General features: G+C 59.9%; 1 protein-coding gene across 9 annotated transcripts in view; it reads right to left on the reverse strand.

Moving 5' to 3' along the window:
• Positions 1 to 3,494: 3,494 nt before the first annotated feature.
• Positions 3,495 to 19,191, reverse strand: part of KCNH2 (potassium voltage-gated channel subfamily H member 2) — a 33,318-nt gene continuing 17,621 nt past the window's right edge. For 4 of the 9 annotated variants that reach the window (XM_077997721.1, XM_015135279.3, XM_077997719.1 and 1 more), the window contains 13 exons: positions 18,083 to 18,247; positions 16,584 to 17,027; positions 15,825 to 16,036; positions 10,974 to 11,402; positions 10,009 to 10,396; positions 9,481 to 9,680; positions 8,725 to 8,977; positions 7,409 to 7,602; positions 6,996 to 7,095; positions 6,152 to 6,424; positions 5,856 to 6,042; positions 5,411 to 5,588; positions 3,495 to 4,046 (listed from right to left, as the gene is read on the reverse strand). In XM_077997721.1, coding sequence (XP_077853847.1) covers positions 3,897 to 4,046; positions 5,411 to 5,588; positions 5,856 to 6,042; positions 6,152 to 6,424; positions 6,996 to 7,095; positions 7,409 to 7,602; positions 8,725 to 8,977; positions 9,481 to 9,680; positions 10,009 to 10,396; positions 10,974 to 11,402; positions 15,825 to 16,036; positions 16,584 to 17,027; positions 18,083 to 18,247 — 3,173 coding nt within the window. In that variant the 3' untranslated portion in view covers positions 3,495 to 3,896. Of the gene's footprint in view, positions 4,047 to 5,410; positions 5,589 to 5,855; positions 6,043 to 6,151; positions 6,425 to 6,995; positions 7,096 to 7,408; positions 7,603 to 7,960; positions 8,978 to 9,480; positions 9,681 to 10,008; positions 10,397 to 10,973; positions 11,403 to 13,951; positions 14,422 to 15,824; positions 16,037 to 16,583; positions 17,028 to 18,082; positions 18,248 to 19,191 lie in introns of those variants that run through there. The other 5 variants (XM_077997724.1, XM_077997723.1, XR_013415715.1 and 2 more) reach the window with 4 other exon arrangements.

The following is a 19,191-nucleotide window of genomic DNA, read 5'->3' on the forward strand; positions in this document are numbered from 1 at the left end:
CGTCCACGCTAGGACTGGGAAGATAGAAGGGTCTCTCCACACCAAGGATGAAGGAGTCTGCATCACAAGAAGAGGGCAAGATGGACAGATGCAAGAACATGGTTAACAGGACAGAAGCTTGCATGGCTGCGGCACAGGGCACACGGCAGGGAGGGGAGAGGGCAGGTGAGTCTGGAAAGAAAGATGAGAACCTCTGTACAAAACGGGCACGGAGGGCTTTGTCCTTCAGGCAAGGGGGAGAAGTCCATCTGTCCCTTCAGGACCAGCAGGCGTGTGACTCAGACCACCTGGGTTCACATTGCAGCTCCACTCTGAGGAGCGGGATATGCTTGGGCAAGTCACTCAGTCTCTGGGGCTTTGGTTTCAGGTGGCTGGAATAATGCTTGCCGCAAAGGGCGTGCTCAGGAAATATCCATTGCTGTTATTTGTCAATGAAATGTGAGAGCTGGCCGGGCGCGGTGGCTCAAGCCTGTAATCCCAGCACTTTGGGAGGCCGAGGCGGGCGGATCACAAGGTCAGGAGATCGAGACCACAGTGAAACCCCGTCTCTACTAAAAATACAAAAAATTAGCCGGGCGCGGTGGCGGGCGCCTGTAGTCCCAGCTACTCAGGAGGCTGAGGCAGGAGAATGGCGGGAACCTGGGAGGCGGAGCTTGCAGTGAGCCGAGATCGCGCCACTGCACTCCAGCCTGGGCAACAGTGTGAGACTCCGTCTCAAAAAAAAAAAAAAAAAAAAAAAAAAAAAAAGAAATGTGAGAGCTGCCACTGCCCGGCTGAGCGGGGATGAGATCTCAGGTAAGGACAGGTGCTGGAGACCAGCTTGCACCTGGACAGGCAGGCTGGGCATCCCTCCACACCTGGAGCTCTGAGCACGGAGGTGGAGGCAAGAGAGGCGGCGCCGCTCTCCCCCTTCCATTCCTGCTCCCAGCCCCTAACCAGACTCCAGCTTGGAACCCTATGCCAGGCTTCCACCAGGTGTTGACAACCGCATAGATCCCTTCCTCTCCTGCCACAGCCCCTCCAGCTCCCATCCCACCCTCTGGCTCTCTTGGTTTGGAAAATCCCTCAGCCCTGGATGACAGACCCTTAACAGCCAGGTGCCCAGCCCTGCAGGAGGGGAGGGACTGCACCACCACAGCTTGCCCTTGTCCTCACCACCAAACTTCCTGTCGCTCTGGGAGCCCAAGTGAGGGGAGGAGCCAGGGAGCAGGGCTGCCTGTGGCTGGACAGTGCAGGCCGGAGGATGGGTAGGGAGAATCTGAAGTCAGACGCACCTGCCACCAACTAGGGATGTGACCTCCAGCCAGTCACCGGACCAGCCAGAAACTGTCCTCATGTGGATGCTAACATGCCCTCCGCTAGAGTAGGGATTCAGGACACAAGGGCAGAGCACCCAGCTGCAGACCGGACCCAGGGACCACCTGGCAAATGCAGCCACTGTGACTGCTCCTCACCCACTCTCCAGCCTTGGCAGGGGAGTCCTGGCAGGGACTTGGCAAGGAGCATCTGGGCAGCCTGGCCCATCCAGACTGAACAACTGACTCTGGGTCACCTATGTATTTCTATCAAGGACCAGCATGGACAGGTTGCCCTCTGCTGGGCCCAGACCCCATCCTGAGCGCAGGCACATGCACACTCCCACACATGCATTCACTCCTCAGGAGCACCAAAATCCACACCAGATGCCAACGCCCAGGCAGGGCCCTCACCTAGGGGAAGGCAGCTGACCACGGTGCTGGCATGGTGCCGCAAAGAAATAACCAGTGGCACCTCTGCTACAAAGCCAGGAGGGGGGCAAAGGCCCTTTCTTCCTCTCCTCTCCATGCCCCCCAACACCCAGTCCGGCTGCTGGACACGGAGTAGTGGGCGTCAGGCAGACTCCCAGGATGAAGGCACTCTAAGGACAAGGGCAGACCATGACAAGGATGAGACAGCACCAGGGAGCAAGGACTTGGCTCAGCTTACAGTCCAGCAGGCGAAGAGCGTTGAGTTTCATGTGTACCTTCACTGCTCCCCATAAGCCGCTGCCTGGGTCTGTCTCCTGCCCTGGGCTCCAGAGTCCATAAGCAGAGCCACACCCCACTGACACCAAATCTAGGCCACCCCAGCTAGACCCCCACCTGCAGTGACAGTCACATCAACCAACCAGGAAGGCCTGTGTTAAACTTTCAAACCATGAGCAGAAGCAAGCTCACACTCACATGTGCATGTGTGTACATGTGTGGCACAGATCCTGATGCACACGTGCATGTGTGTACATGTGTGGGACAGATCCTGATGTGCATGTGTATGTGTGTACATGCGTGGGACAGATGCTGATGCACAAACCTGTCTTTTCTGCCCGGCATGCCTGTCACCCCTCTTCCCCTCTGACCTGTGTGTGGATCTCTTCCTTCTCCCTATCTCTCCCAGGCCCTGGAAACAGAGAGATCCCTTCCTTCTCTCCTCCCTGCTCTGGGCACAGGGAACCTTCCAGGCTGCTCAGAGACCAACACCTGCCCCACCCAGGCATGGGCAGTGAGAATGGCACAGTTATCTTTAAAACAGTCAACAAATCCACCTCCAAGGGTCAGAGGTTTTGAGGACTCAGCGAGAAGCTGCTCTGAGGTCTCTAGAGGCCTTTGGCAGCTCCCCGCCTGCAAACCGGCCCAGCTGGGCTCAGCCTGCCCACCGCCCATTGGCTCTCCACACCAGCCGCAGTCATTGCACCGCATTCCTCCAGGGGCTGCGTGTCCTCACGAGCCCAGCAGCACATGCACACACACACGTACACACACACAGGCACAAGCAGGCACTTGCGCACACACCCCTCACTGTCCCCAAGATGTCTGCCTTGCCTTGCTCCCCAGTCAAGGGAATGAGTCACCCTGAAGGTTGTACCCTCTTCAGGAAGCTCCTCTTGAGATCCAGGATCACAGGGGACCAAGGTGATACAAGTGAGGTCCATGTGCAGCCAGACACCAGGTGAGCTCTGGTCAGGGCTGGGGTCACCCGTGTGGCCAGGGCCCAGTTGTATTGGACAAGATAAGGCTAAGTTGTGGGTGGGGGTGGGGCCAGGACTCAGACCAATTTCAGGTTAGGGTCAACATGAGCTCAGGAACTGGGTGAGGGAGACAAGTGCGGGGCTGCTTCCACAGTCAGCGTGAAGCCCGCTGTGGGAGCCAGGGTGCCCTGCCCAGCAGAGGCACATGGCCCTCAAGGGCTAGATGCCAGGTTGGTGTCCCATCAGGACTGCCTCTAAATGCATGTGGTCCGGGGATTGTTATCTTGAATCCAGGGCCCTACAGAGACAAGATTCTGTCTCCCTGGAGATGACCTGTGTCAGCCCCCAGGGAGCACCCCCACTGCACACACCCAGACCTAGATGTAGGGGCAGCCCTGTGGGCCTGGGCAATCAGACAGACCCAGATTCCTGTGCAGGCACACCTGTACATGTCCAGACATGAACACAGGATACGGCAAGTAACAGTTACACCCTCCCAGCACCACTGGAGTCTCCTCAGGATAATTATTTATTATTCATAGTCATCAGCATCTTCATTAATTATTCATATGATCCTTAATTATTATCCTTAACAATAAGAGCAGTAAATAGCAGAAAAGTCCTTGAGGTGCCTAAGGCCCAGGGCCGGGTGCCTCCGGGCAGTTAGACCAGCTAATGCCCTCAGGGCAGTGGGGGGACCACAGGCCCCACCTACTGCCGGCCCTGCCCCTGCCCCTCACTGGGGCCCAGGGGACTGCAGGAGAAGATGGTCCCAAGGGCTGGGGGAGGAGCTGTGCCTTCGAGTTCCTCTCCCCTTCCACGGTCAGGGCCTCCTGAGCAGGGCCTCCAAGGGGAGCAGCCCAGCAGTGCCTTGATCCCTGGGTGAGCCACGTGTCCACACTGGGCAGCCCCACTAACTGCCCGGGTCCGAGCCGTGTCTGTGCAGGGGCTGGGAGGTGAGGGCCCCCAGCTGGCCCGGCAGGGAGAGGCGTCGCGTGGGGCCATCTTGGGGGAGCTCTGGGGCCCCCGGGGGCAGCTCCTCACACGCCATGAACTGGGAAACCTGCAATACACACAGCATGGGCAGGCGAAGAGGCCATGGAGAAGGAGGAATGGGAGGGAAAGGGGCAAGAGAAGCTGGGGACAGAGGATGGACAGGAGGATAAGAGGGCCGAGAGGAGAGTCAGGTGGGCAGAGAAGCTGCAGGGGACAAGGAGAAGAGCCAAGGTAGTGAGAGCAGGACAGGGGCCACCAAGGGAAGGCACCAAGGTGGGAAGTAGAGAAAGGCACTCTCCAAGAGCAGGAGCCAAACAAGAGAGCCGGGAGCAAGGAAAACCATAGGCCCTTGTCTCTTCCTGAGGATAGGTGGCCGCTGAGCCCAGCCCAACCTGGAATAAGCAGTCTCTGTGTTGGGACAGAAGCTGGGACAGAAAAAGAGACAAGATTCTTTCCTGCAATCCAGAAAGAACTTGGAGACCTAGAAACAGAGGCAGGCTGGCGGCCAGGCATCTGAAGGCCAGGGAGAGGGCTGGGGCAGGCGGGAGGGGTTTGTGGGTGCTGAGCGTCTGCTGGTGAGAGCTCTGCGGGGGCGGCTGCGAAGCGAGACTGGCACATTTGCTGACGTGGGCCCTGGTGTCTGCAAACAGGAGCAGGCAGCATATGGGAGGGGGGAGCGGATGCCAAGGGAAGGGGGGAGGGAGCAGATCCCAGGCCACCTCTGGCAGCCAGAGGAGTCCCCATGGACACAGAGGGTGGCACAGACACCGCCATCCTGCAGAGGCCAGGAACATGCAGGTCCACCCAGGAGAGGACAAGGGGCAACCTAGGCCCATCTCTAACAGAGGGGCAAAGCAGGCCCAGGAAGTCCTCCCCTGGAGGCTTGTCCTCTGCACCCTGGGAAATGCCAGGCACCCTCAAGATGACCCTGTGACAGCCAGTGCCAAAGGCAAAGATGGGCAGGACAGTGAGACCAGGGAGGGTCGCTCACAGAAGCAACCCGGGACCCTGTCCCTAGACATTCTGGCATGCAGCCTCCACCTCCAGGCCTCAGGTTCAGTCAGTTCTCCTTGGAGAGCACCCATGGCCGTGACACAGGCGCTACAGTTGGAGCTGGCTCTTCAGGCGATGCTCAGGGGTCTAGCGGTGGAGGCTGTGGACACTAGGGGAATGAAGCTGCGGGCCACTGAGCCTACAGGTTCCCTGCACCCAGCTGTCTAGGGGCTTTGGACGGGGGACTCTCCTGCCCTACTCTGAGCCTGCAGCTCCTGAGGCAGCCTTCCTCCAGGAGAACAGGGATGGGAGGAGGGCAGGCCAAGGTTCAGGGAGGCTGGGCCACAGAGCCCAGTAGAAAGGCAGCAAAGCAGGTTTGGGCTGGAATCGGGGAACAAGTGGGTAGGGGTACATCGAGGAAGCAGGGCTGGAGCTTACCTGAGAAAGCGAGTCCAAGGTGAGGGTGGGGAGGGGGCTGACGGGCAACAGTGGGGATGTGGAAGTGGGGCCAGGCCCCGGGGTGGTCACAGCACTGTAGGCGGGCGGGACCAGCGTCATCTGCCTCTGTAGCAGCTGCAGGACAGTGGCCATGTCTGCACTTAGCCGGGTCTCCAGCCTGGGGCAGGAAGCAGGGGATGCTCAGGGAAGTGGGGACACCAGTGACAGCCTCTGCCAGGAGTGGGGAAGGGGAGAGGGGAGGGGCAGCTGGTCAACCCACGCCCTCTGCGCTAGAGGTGTGGCAGCCCCCAGCTCGGCTGGGAATGGAAGAAGGGGATCCAGCTGCTGCACACACACACAGGCCCTCTCCCTCTACCAGACAACACCGCCAGGACCTGGACCAGACTCCAGGGCATGCCCCCACACCCCACCTGCACTCCCTCACCTGTTGAGCTGGCGCTGGAGGGCGTCCAGCCTGCTCTCCACGTCACCCCGGGGCCGCCGACCCGGGCTGGAGAGGGGGATGTTGAGGAGGCTGGGGGTGGGGGCGGGGCATCGAGGGAGCTCCTGGTACTGGCGGCCCCGACTGTCCCCCCAGAAGCTGAAAATGTTGGACACTCCCGAGAAAGCGCCTGCAGCCGGAAAGCAGAGCCGGGTGAGCGGGGTAGATGCCCCGCCGCTGCCCCACCCGGTCCTCCCTCGCCCACCACCCAGGTCCTCCCTTGCCCGCGCCTGGAGTACCTGACAGGGGGTTGCAAGTGTCGCTGCTCTTCTCGCAGTCGTCCATCAGGGGCTCCCCACCCGGCGGCTCTCCGGGGGGCCTGGGGCTGGAGAAGGGCACCAGGCGGAGGGGGCTGGAGCTGCGGCCTGGGCCCTCATCCTCACTGCTCTCAGGGCTGGAGGGGCCACTGGACGGGCTCTCCCCCCACGGCCCCCCCGGCCGGCCCCGGCTACTCGGCCCTGCCCCCGCCCGGCCCGGCCCCAAGGCCGACACCTCCCCTGGCTGCTCCGTGTCTGTGGGAAACAGAGAATGGGCCTCAGAGAGGGGAGGGGACCAGAGAGGAGGGGGCAAGGGTGGAGGAGGGAACAGGAGCCTGGGAGAGGACTGGGCAGGACGCCCTGGTTCCTCCCCACTTGCTGCTTCTGCTATCTTGCACCCACTGTCAAGCCGACCAAAACTCCCAGGACCCCCTGACTGCCCAAGCACTGGCAATGGTGCTTTGGGGATTGGGGGATCTCTGGGACTGCGGGGCCTCAGCCCCATTGTTGACTCCCTGGCCCTCCTTTGTCCTATGTTCTTTCCTCCTCATCGATTCAGGGCAGCGCTCAGAGACCACAGCCCTGTGAGGTCCAAAAACCCTAGGCTTGCCCTGGAGGGTGGAAGAGGGCTTCCTGGAGGAGGTGACAGCTGCAGGGGCCCTGAAAGATGGGCAGCACCTGGACAGCTGGGGTGTGGAGTGGGCACACTGCAGGAAGGGATGGGAAGGTCTGAGGCCTGGGTAAAGCAGACACAGCCTGCCCCGCCTTCCAGCTCCCAGCCTCACCTTGGCCCCACCCTCCCCTTTCCTCCCCTCCCCCGCCTCACCCTTGTCCGTGCGCCTGCGGAAGGACAGCTTGCGCTTGCGTTGCCGACTGAAGCCACCCTCTAACTCCGCGCTGCCGGGGGAGCCCGGGATCATGTTGGTCTGGAACCAAAATCAGTATCAGGGCTCTTTCGGTGCTCTCCTGCCCCACCAGGGTCAGGCCCCAAGCTCCCTCCTTAACACAGAAAAAGTAGGGCTGGGCGCCCCAGCTCTGGGGAAACCCTTCCCTGCCCCCAGTGTGACCTCTGCCCCAGGCAAGGACTGAGTTTGGGGCTTTTATAGCCTGCTCCATGATACCATTTGACAAATAGGGGAACTGAGACAGAGAAGCATCACATTCAATGTCACACAGCAAAGGGGCAGCCACACAGCTGGAAGCAGGAGGATGGGGTCCAGCTCAGGGCAGCCAACTCACATCTCGCAGGTTGAAGGTGATCTCCAGGCTGGACCAGAAGTGGTCGGAGAACTCAGGGTACATGTCCAGCACCTCCAGCAGGTCATCCCGATGGATCTTGTGTAGGTCACAGTAGGTGAGGGCCCGCACGTCCCCGTTCGACTTGCCAGGCCTCGCATACAGGTTCAGAGGCTCCCCAAAGATGTCATTCTTCCCTGGAGGCCATAGAGAGGACAGGGAGCTCAGCCCCGGGGGGCAGCATCCAGGCAGCAGGCATCTTCTCCCGGCATCCCCACCCTGAGCAAAGCATGTCCCCTCAGCTGGGTCACCTGCCAGCTGGCCCCCAACCCACACAACCAGGGAAGCAATTTGCCAGCCCACCCTCCCTCAGCTCCCAGCAGGCAGGACAGTGCCAGAGGGGCCGGCAGAAGGGGCCAGGAGCCCAGGGTCTCCCAGCAAAGGAGACCTAGCCAGCAGGACTACCACAAACCCCATGTCCCAAACACCCTCTTAGCCAATCACTGCACCCTTGTAAGCAATGTTCTTCAAACCAAAGATCAGAACACAGTGGTAAATCAAAACCAGCATTTTTTTTTTTTTTTTTTTTTTTACTGAAAGAACATACAGTAGTATAGCTTAGCACAGCACAGAACAGAAATGCTAGAATGTATCACATGTAATAAGGCCCAGTGTTATGTCGTGAAACTTTGATTTTAGTTGTGTGGGAGTGTGTATTTGTGTTTGTACAGAGCTGAGAAAATCTAAAATGTCCTACCATAAACCATGGTCGAGAGTTTGCTCTATCTGCCCTGAGGCACGCAGGGCCCAGGGAAAGACAGGCAGAGGGGAGGAAGTCCTCAGTGTCCAGACACACCAACAACCCACCCACTGTGCACAGGCAGGGTAGAAAGGAAGCGGGGAGAGGGGGCAGGACTCCCTTTGCTTTGGATATGTCATGGGGCCGGGCATGAGGCTGCAGGGAACCACATGGCCCTTAGTGAAACCAAATGCCCAGCTTCCAGGCTAGCATTTCTTCCTCTACTGCCCAGGCTGGAGGATCTAGATTTGATCCTACTTTAGGGAAGCAAAAAGTGTCTGTTTGTGGTGGATCCTGAAGGGAAGAATGTGGGAACCCCAGAGTTCAGCAGCCCCACCCCACGTGGGGCTGCTCTTCACGGTCCCGCTTGGAGGGCCTGAGTTCAGATGAATTAAAGGAGCCCAGTGACCCTGCAGGCAGCCCCAGGTCCACAGCCCTGGTGACTGCATATTCAGCGGGCTCACACCTCTCGAGGCTGCAGATGGCATTTCCAGTCCAGTGCCCGCCCCCCACCCCATACCCAGGATGGCCACGACGACGTCGCCCCGCAGGATCTCGATGGAGCCCCGGGAGATGAAGTACAGGGCGGTGAGCAGGTCCCCAGCATGCACCAGTGTGTCCCCTGGCGGTGCATGTGTGGTCTTGAACTTCATGGCCAGGGCCCGAAGGCAGCCCTTGGTGGCCCCTCGGAAAGGTTTGCAGTGCTGCAGCAGTGAGCGGTTCAGGTGCAGGCAGATGTCAGCCTGCAGGCACTCAGGGAAGCCCTTCAGCACCTGGGGGCAGGGTGGGGGCAGCTCAGCACACCCTCCCTTGGGACCCCCCAACCCACACTCCACTCCACCATCCCACCCCTCTATGTCAGGGAAATCTCATTCTCCAGGCCTGGGAGATCTCAGAAGCATCAGGCGGCCCAGTGTCTTGGGAAGGACCTGAGACCCCACTCCAGCTTCACCACCCCTGGCTGAGCACCCTTGGGCTCCAGACCTCAATGTTCTTATTTATAAGGCATAGAGACCATTCCCGCTCTGGGCTGTCGTAAGGATTTAACCCCATCGCCTGTGTGATATATAGCTCCTACCCCAAAAGGGGAGCTCTCCAGAGAAGGGGTTCCAAGGGCTTCCGTTTCCTCACGGACAGAAAGGGGCAGCATGCCTCCAGGGTCCTTCTTACTACTGACTGTGACCGCCTGAGACTTGCTTGCTGTGCCAAGAGGCTCCCCTCTGCCACCCTACCCTTCCCAGCCTGCCACCCACTGGCCACGCTCTGGTGGCCTCACCGCGTTCATGTCGATGCCGTTGGTGTAGGACCAGGCGTGCTGGAAGTACTCCTCGAGGCGCTGGCGCAGGGGGTTGGGGATCTGGTGGAAACGGATGAACTCCCGCACCCGCAGCATCTGTGTGTGGTAGCGGGCTGTGCCCGAGTACAGCCGCTGGATGATGGCCGACACGTTGCCGAAGATGCTAGCGTACATGAGGGCTGGGGGCGTGGGCACGTGGGGCTGTCAGCCTCTGCGGGAACCCCACCCACCCACAGGGACCCTGCTCAGGCCCTGCACCAGGTCAGTGTCTCAGTCTCAGCATCAACATGCCCACGAGATGCCCTTGTACATCTGCGTTCCAGCACACCCCACCCTTCAGTAGTCCCCCCCCTGGTGACCCAGCCCCCAAACCATGTCATGATGGTGGCCCCTGGAGTCTCTAAGTCCCAGGGTCCTCACTCTGGCCCGGCAAGCAGCCTCAGTTTCCTCCATCTTGGGTTCCTCCACCGTGGGCTCTCCCCGCCACCCGCCCCTGGGCACACTCACAGCCAATGAGCATGACGCAGATGGAGAAGATCTTCTCTGAGTTGGTGTTGGGAGAGACGTTGCCAAAGCCCACGCTGGTGAGGCTGCTGAAGGTGAAGTATAGCGCGGTCACATACTTGTCCTTGATGGAGGGGCCGCCCAGGCCGCTGCTGTTGTAGGGCTTGCCTATCTGGTCGCCCAGGTTGTGCAGCCAGCCAATGCGGGAGTCCATGTGCGGCTGCTCCATGTTGCCGATGGCGTACCAGATGCAGGCCAGCCAGTGCGCAATGAGCGCGAAGGTGCACATGAGCAAGAACAGCACGGCCGCGCCGTACTCTGAGTAGCGGTCCAGCTTCCGCGCCACGCGCACCAGCCGCAGCAGCCGCGCTGTCTTCAGCAGTCCGATCAGCTGAGGGACAGGGAAGGGGCACATTCCGTTGACAGGGCAAGGGAGGAGGGGAGGTGCTGTGGCCCTCAGAGCAGGCATCAGAGGTCAGATCCCCAAAGACATCCTAGGCCCTCCACCTAAGAGTTGAAGCCCACGCTGGACCCAGCACATGTGTCTCATTAATCTTACTGCTAGCTTTGAGACCGAGGCAGCCCCCATAGTGCAGATGAGGAAACAGGGGCACTGAAAGGTGCAGTGATCACTCTAGGGTGCCTGCCCACTCCCACCAGCTTCTAGGGCACTTTGGTGTAGCTACAAAATAATGGCCCCTTAGGGTGGATGAATTAGAAAAAAGGTGTCTTGTGTGGCCCTCTGCAACCTTCAAGGAGCTTGTATGGAGAGGAGGAGCATAGATTTGCTGGGGTACCCACCATGCCTCTGCAGCTGCCTTGCCACCATGTCTCTCTACCACTGTCTTTCTCTCTTTCTCTCTCTCTCTTTTTCTCTGTCCTCCTCGCCACCCCCTCCACCCCACTACCTCCCACCACCTTCCTGGCCTCTCCTCTCCCCACACCACCTGCCTCCTTGCTAACCCCACCTCCTCAGAGCCAGAGCCGAAGATGAGCAGGTCGAAGGGGATGGCGGCCACCATGTCAATGAGGAACCAGCCCTTGAAGTAGTGGACGGCGATGCGGCCGGGGTGGCTGACCACCTCCTCGTTGGCATTGACATAGGTGGTGCGGAAGTTGATGAGAATGTCCACAATGAACATGATGTCCACAATGAGGTCCACCACGGCCAGCGGCTGGCAGGCATAGCCACATTCGGTAGCAGGTGGGCCTTCTTCTGTCTCCTTCAGCAGGAAGGCAGCCGAGTAGGGCGTGAAGACAGCCGTGTAGATGACCAGCAGCAGGATGAGCCAGTCCCACACCGCCTTGAAGGGGCTGTAGTGCAGGATGGTCCAGCGGTGGATGCGCGGTGCCTGCAGCTTGTACTCAGGCAGCACATCGGCGCCCAGGGATAGGACCTGCACGCGGGGAAGGCGGAAGCATGGGTGAGGCAGGCCATGGGACCTCGGGGGCAGGAGCATGACATCTCTGCCGGGGCCAAGCAGAGTGAGCAGAAGGCCAAAAAAGTTTCCATCAGAATGCCCACCCCTCAGCCAAGCGACCACAGCAAATAGCCACCCCCAGGTTTGGGCATCATGGTTCCCAAAATGACACACAGCACAGGACTAGCTCCAAACAGTTCCAACAGTTCCCGGCAGACGTTGATTCAGGACACTCAGCAGGAACACCCAGTGCTGCTCCCCACCAGCAATGCAGATGCAGACCTGCCGCTGTGACTGTCCTGAGACACTGGCCCCACACCCCCAACCACACACGCCATAGTCTCAGACCAGAAAGGGTTCCAAGGACAACAGCTCCCAGCCTGGGCAGTGGCCCCAGGAGCCACAGTCCCAATCCATTGACTGGTAGTCACTGCAGTTCCTACCAGCCTGTCTTCATGCCACAGGCCTGAGGACACCAGGCAACCAGTCTTGGGTCCCTTGCCCTTCCAGGATGAGGAAAGACCAAGACACTCCCCCCCTTCACTCGTATACCTGGCTCCCTCAGACCCCTCTCCACACAGGTCAGGGACAGCCCACAGTCCTCATCCTCCCACCCTCTTACAAAGGGACAAAGAAGACCTAGCCCAGCTGGGAGGAGATGGCACCCAACTTATACAGAGAGACGTGCATACAGGGACTGCTCAGCAGTGACACACACAGCTCCTGTACCAGCTCACACTCACACTCTGCCTCGTCCACACTCACACTCATCAGACAGAGGCAGGCTGGCCGTCCAGACCCGGTGACAGCACGCACATCCCTCTTGCTCCCAAGGCAAACTAAGAAGAGCTCCGGCCAGCTTCTCCACAATCCCAGACGCTTCTGGGTCTCCCTAGAATCCTCTCTCAGACATGCAGCTCAACCCAAAAGCCCCCTCCCCAAGCTCTCCCTGCCATCCCTGGGCAGCCAGCTGAACCCAAGGCCTTGCCCAGCCCCCATGAATTCCAGAGGTGCTGGCCCTGCTCCCAGAAGCACCAACTCCCAGGCCCCCACAGTCTCAGGCTTTTGGGTTGGGGAAGCCATAGTGGATGAGTCCCAAAGACTCCTTCATACTCAAGCTGGGCTTCCCCAAGACACCTTCACACATGGTGCTGCTTGGAGAACATCTCCTTAGAGGAAATAACTAGAAGTTAAGACGGGTCGTAGTTAAAGATCTGACCACCCTGGGGTGGACACAGGGCCTCCAGAGGTACCAGATGGGCTAGGCAGGGAGGGAACACATGGACAGGCTCCCAGGCTCCATTTCTGCTCCACCTGCTGAGTACCCAGCTCCTTAAGGCAGAGAGCAGTTGCCCATGGGTGGGCGGCCCTTCAGTGATCAAGTGGGGACTGGAAAAAAAAAACAACTGGCCAGGCCCCTGCTGACAAGGGGGAGAAGAAGGTAGCTGCCCCTGGATAGGACTCTTCTCTGTGCCTGAGAGGTCAAGCCTCTGGTCGGAGGTATCAGGACCACCCCAAACAGCAGTGACCCTACCCTACCCCTGAGTCTGCACACAGCATGAGCAACATTGCCCCAGGGCACAAACTCACACGTGCACGGGGCACACCTCGTCCTGACAGGGGCCAGTCCCCGCTCTTCAGCCACCAGCTCACCTATGGCCTTGGGCCAGGTCTGTCCCCCCAGCCTGTTGTCCTATAGAATACTGAAGCTGGCTTGCTTAAGCCAAACCCTGGCTCCTCAGCTGTGGGTGGGAAGACCTACCTGTACCTGTGCCCCAGCTGGAAAGAGCATACGAGCCAAGGCAGAATGCTCAGGCGTGGGGCGGTGGGGACAGGGATGGGATTCCCAGACTCAGCACTGAGCCACCTCCCATTCCTCCTCCACTGTTGGCCCAAGCCCACCCCAAGTTCTGACAAGAGAGCTGCTGGATGGCTCCCAGGAGGTAACAGAGTAGTGCATGGCCCAGCCACCACACCTCGGCCGCCCATGAAGAGATGAGCCAGGTGCCTCAGCCCAGCGCACCCTCACCACCCACACAGTGGCTTCCGCATATTCCAGCCTCCTCGACCCCCCAAAACAGCACAAGCCTCCCTTGCCCACTGGGTCCAACCCCAGCACATAGAGCAAGGGAGCCCCAGTGCCTCCATGCCAGGCCCAGCTGCTGCCTGCCGGCTTCTCACAGTCCTGCCCGTGGGCTCCTTCTCCCCACTCTGCCTCTCCACCATCTCTCTGGGCATCTGTCTCATTCCTGCCATCTCCCCACTTTGCATTTTGAGCTCTAGGACTGTGGGCCATGGCAGCCACAGGGGAGGGGAAGTCCCGGCAAGGGAAACTATGTAAGCCCAGTCTGGGAGGGAATGAAAGCAGGAGCCAAGCGCGGGTGAGCAGGGCCAGGCCCCATGGCTCCCAAAGCCTCCTGCTTCCCAGCAGCCCTCTCCCCAGCCTGGAGCCAGAGCCCTCGGGCCAGCCACCTGCCTCAGTGCCCCAGCCCCAGAAAGAAGAGGAAGGACCGGGTGTCACCTACCTCCTGGGCTACGAGGCTGGAGATGCGCACTGCCCGCCTCACCCGGCCTTTCTGGGCCCTGGGCCGCAGAGCCCCTGTCCTGCTCGCCTTCCCAGCTGGGGCCGCCATGGACGACTTGGCGCCCTGCAGCCTGCCTGCCCTGGAGCCTGAGGGCCCGGCCAGTGCCTCACCTGCACCCCAGCAGCAGTCCCAGCCCAGGCTGCACCCCCGAGGCTGGCCGACTGGCAGCCAGGGCAGCCTCTGGCATGAAGCCAGGGTGGTTGGGGCTGGGCCCCGGGGCTGGGGTCACCCTGGCAGTAAGCATGGACAGCAGCCTGCCTGGCTCGAACTGCCCATGGCCCCGTGGTGTGGGCCCTGCTGCCAGGGTGCCGCGCTCTGCCTGCCCGCCAGCCCAGCAGCGGCCGCACTCGGAACCTCGGCTCCTCCAGCCGGCCCCTCCTCCTCCCCACCCCCACCCCGCCACACTGGGCTCCCCCGCCCCGCCAGTGCCCGGCCAGCGGCCCCCTCCCCCGCAGCCCGCCCGGGCTCCTGCAGCGGCGCTCCCGCAGCCTGAGCCCCTCCCCCTCCGCCAGCAGCCGGGCCTGTCACCGCAGATTAATGGTCTCCCTGACACCCCCGCCCAGCCGGTCCAGTGCTGAGCCAGCCAGAGTCAGACAGAGACACCCAGAGATGGAGAGACTGCTGGTGACTGGCAGGAACACACAGGCCTGCCGACACATACAGGCGCACATGCACAGACCCACCGCAATTCACGGGCACATGCAGCAGGCACAGGAGCAGGGCAGATGCCAGGGGCTCAGGTGGGAACCAAGAGAGAGGCAAGGGAGGAGGGAGAGAGGGGTAGGTGGCCAGATAAGGGCCTGGGGCAAGGGGGAATGTTCTGGAGTCAAGGCCAATGGGCTGGAGACCTGGCGGGGACCCAGAGAGCCAGGCGATGGGAGCAGGGCCAGGAGGTCCCTCACATGGGCCAACCCAGGCAGCTGCTGTGGAAGCGGCAGAAGGGGACAGCTTGGGACAGGAGTCCCCCACATTATCCCAGGCTTCTTACTCACTGCAGGTATCCACACTCCTAAGCCACCCACTCCTAGCCCCCAAAAGCTAAGGTGTGGGGTGGATGAGGCCATGGAGGGGTCACAGGTCCTCTTGCTGCCAGGAGGACCCCAAACCCAGAAGGGGACAGAAGACCAGGCTGGCTAATGCCCCCAAGGCTGAGGGGTCTTCTCTGGTCCAGGATTCAGGGACCTGACCCTTCCATATCTTTGTACCAACCACCATCCAATCCCCTCCCCATGAGAAGAAAACTTGCTTCTCCCATGCTTTGGGGACATAGTTGGGCCCTTCAAGGCCATCCTGGCCATCCCCACAGGACTAGGGCCCACCCTCTGCCTGGTGCATCACCTTGGCCTAGAAGAATCAAGACCCTCCTGTCCTTGACCTCTGTGACCCCTTCTCATTTGAAGCCTCCCAGTTGGCGTGGCCCCTAGTACTCCCTTCACACACCCTGCAGCCAGACGTTTCATGTCCCTCTGGCCACCTTCCCCCTTTGCTACTGGCCCTCTCACGCCCCCAGCCTCAACTGCCCTGTCCTCACCCTGTGCCCTGAACGCATGCACCCCATCCACCAATCCTCCCTGTCAGCTGTCCCCAGCCCTTCCCCAGGCCCCCCCGGTCCCCTCTCCAGAACTCCTCAGACTGTCCCCTCTCCCACACCCCCAGCTCTGGAATAGATCGCCAACCCCAGCCTCAGGTCTGCCTCCCTCCAAGAGGCCTTCACTGGCTAGCTCCCTCCACCTGGCTCTGGACCACAGCCCACTCCCACCCCCTCTCCAAGCTCCTCCAAGGTGAGAGGAGAGCCCAGCCACTGGGCACTTACCTGGGTGACCTTCTCGGTGACATTGTGGGTTCGCTCCTTTATCTTGGGTGCTATGATCTCACGGTCACTGGTGGGAGAAGCCAAGAAGGGGTCACCCTTGAGGTCCACAAAGTTGAGGGTGATTTGGGGAATCTTGCTGATGGTGCGGTAGCGCACGAGGTCGGAGTCTGAGGTGGAGTTGAGTAAGCCACTGCGCAGGGGGTGCATGGCCCCTAGGTGGAGAGGCAACATGGTCAGGCCAGCAGGCTGGAGGCCCCAGGCCAGGCAGGCCACCCACAGACCAAGAGTGGAGACCAGGCCCTGCACAATCAGGAGTCCCTGGAAGTCCAGGGGAGTCACAAGAAACAACGGAGGTCAGACCCCCCGCACCACTCTAAAGCAGCAGCCAGGAGACAGCCTGTGACCAGGAAGAGGAAGAGGAAACGGTCTGCCCCAGGACACTGGCAGGCAGGGGGCCAGGTGGTGTTCGGAGGCCGGGCGCGTCTCCTGCCCAGGGCATCCCTGCTCCAGGCCGTCCCGGGACAGCCAGCTCCAAGGGGCCCACCAGGGCTCTGGGAGTGGAAGAATGTAATGGGATGAATGGACATTTAATAGCGCAACAGGCCACTTAATGGAATTAAATAAGTGCTTAATGGGATTTCCATCTCCCAGGCACCCAGGACGTAGTGGAAAGGTCGGAAGCTGAGGGCCGAGAATGCAGCAAGCCTGGCAGCCGAGAAAGCGTGGACTGGGGCGGAAGGGGTCCCGTGGCGCCCTCACCGGTGCTGGCGTGGCGCGGCGGCGGGGGCAGCGCCCCGGCGCGCATGGCCTCGATGTCGTCGGCCGACGAGGCGCGGCGCACGCTGGCGCAGCTCTCTCGGGAGCGCGTCCGGGCCAGGCTGCAGCTGGAGCCTGAGGCGTCGGGGTTGAGGCTGTGCGCGCGGGGCGATGGGAGCGGGCCGGGCGCGCTGCGGGGCGGAGAGCCAGGACCCACCAGCGCGCGCCGCTCCTCCGCGGGCCCAAGCCCTGCCACATGGTTGTCCATGGCCGTCACTTCGTCCAGGGCCAGGGACTCGCTGCTGGGTGCCGCGGGCGTCAGGTCCACGTCCACCACCACGGCCCCGGGGGCGCCCCCGCCGCCTGCGCCGCCCGACCGCACCGACGACTCCCGGGCCGTCAGCGCCAGCAGCGCGGGCAGCTTCAGGCGGAAGGTCTTGGCGCGGCCTGCGGAAGAGGAGAGGCATGTGGCCGTGGGGACCGCGGGCAGCCCTGGAGTGGGCAAGGCCTGGGAAATAGAGCCCCAGCCGCTGGGTAAGGGAAAGAGGGGAACGGGCAACCCTCCATCCCCGCTCCCATGCACAATATTTTGACCTCGAGTCTCAAAAATCATTCTAGAATCCAGTCATCATAAAAAGCCGTATCTGAAGCGACACTTCAGGGCGGATTCCATAAATCATCCCTCTCTCTCACACCGGCCGCTGGGTGCCAGCGTCCCCATTTTAGACATGAGGAAGTGTGGACACAAAGGCGTCATGTCACTCTCTGGAGGTCACATAGCCAGTGGGTAGGGCCTGTGCCTAAGTGGGCGAAGCAACGCCAGGGGCCCTGCCGTTCGGGGTGGCATCCGATGAATAGGCAGGGCCAGTGTTACTGACACTGTCATTTTAGAGCGTGAGAAACCAAGAGGTGAGCACTTTTGTCATGATGCTGAGAGAAAGATTAAAATTAAGCCAAAGAGGGCGTCCTGACAGAGGAGGGGGCTCAGAGCCTTTGTTGTCAAGGGGATGGTCCAGCCCAAGTGGGCATTCCCTCAAAGCCTCTCCTCAGCTAGCCCAGACCCCCAGGAAACTTGGCCAGTCCATGAACAAGGACCAGATGGCAGAAACTACACAGAGCTGAGTCCATGGGACACAGCTTCCTACTGAGCAAAGGAGCTGCTCCCAGGTGGTCATGTTCCCCGCATGTTCCCCACTCCTGGGCTGCTCAAGTCAGACTAGAGAGGACCACTCCCAGGGAATGCTGGGATTGGAAGCCCAACAGGTGAGGCTAAGGAAACGGTGCTAGCCCATGCCAAGGACCTGTGATTCTGGGCCCTGCCACTCCACCCCCGTATGTCCATCCTGGGCCAGGGTACAGGGTTCACTTCCCACCTCCAAAGGGACCCCCCCACCCAACCACTACATCCTCCCTTCCTGCACAGTGTTGACCTTGGACAGCTCACAGCCCCAGAGAAGTGAGACCACGAACCCCTGAGCCTGCCCTAAAGCAAGTACACTTACCTGAGGCCAGCCAGCTGGTTGGGGGGCCCCGGTGATTGGTGTCATGAGCCGGGGACCCCACCATGTCCTTCTCCATCACCACCTCGAAATTGAGGATGAACATGATGACAGCCCCATCCTCGTTCTTCACGGGCACCACATCCACCAGACATAGGAAGCAGCTCCCTGTGGAGTGGGAGAACATAGTCCCCTTGGCACCCTCTCAGTGGGCAGAGCAGAAAGCCTGGAGCCCAAGCGGACCCTTCCACTTCTGCCTCCCCATATGGCCCTTCCTCTCCAGGATCTCCCATCCTGATCCCCCACCCGGCCATGTGCCTGCCACCCTTATGGCTCCCCTCAATCTGTCTGCCCCAGCTTGTTGCTACTGGACTCCCCTACCCCTCTCTCTGCCTGTGTGATTTATCTAGCTCTTTCCCAGGTGCACCTTCTCTCATGCTGGCTATGATCCTTCTTCCCCTCTTTGATCTCATTTCCTCCCTATCTCATTTCCTCATATCCTCCCAGCACCTCTGCCTTTCCCTCACGTGAGGCGCTGTAGCACAGTGCTTAAGTCCACAGACTTAAGGCCTACGATCTCTGGGTTCATAGCCCAGATCTGCTACTTAATCACTTATGCATTTTTTCCTAAATTATTTAACATCCCTGTGCCTCATTTTTTCTATCTATAAAATGGGAAGAAGAATAATTTTTTTTAAAAAATTTTTTTAACTTTTTAATTGATACAATAATTGTACATATTTATGGGGTACACAATGATGTTGCGATACACATAGTGTATATAATTCTTTTCTCATGAGTTATAAAGATTAACCAAGTCAGCACATGCTGAGTGCTTAGGCAATGCCTGGCGTATGCTGCACACTACAGACGGTTAGCTGTTACTATCTGTCTCTGTCTCTGTTCTCTCTAGATTAGCACCAGCCGTTGTGTCAGCACACAAGATAAGGACAGACGTTGAAAGCAAGAGTTTCAAAAACTTTACAGCAATTTGGCATCGCCATAATATCCACGCATGTGCTCTTGTATTTCACAGATGTACCAGCCTATAACATATTAGCATTAAAGAAAACTGATCCTTCACCAAAGAGTCTAAGAAGCACTGCTTCTAT

This window comes from Macaca mulatta, chromosome 3, assembly GCF_049350105.2.
Source record: "Macaca mulatta isolate MMU2019108-1 chromosome 3, T2T-MMU8v2.0, whole genome shotgun sequence".
Classification (NCBI taxonomy): domain Eukaryota; kingdom Metazoa; phylum Chordata; class Mammalia; order Primates; family Cercopithecidae; genus Macaca; species Macaca mulatta.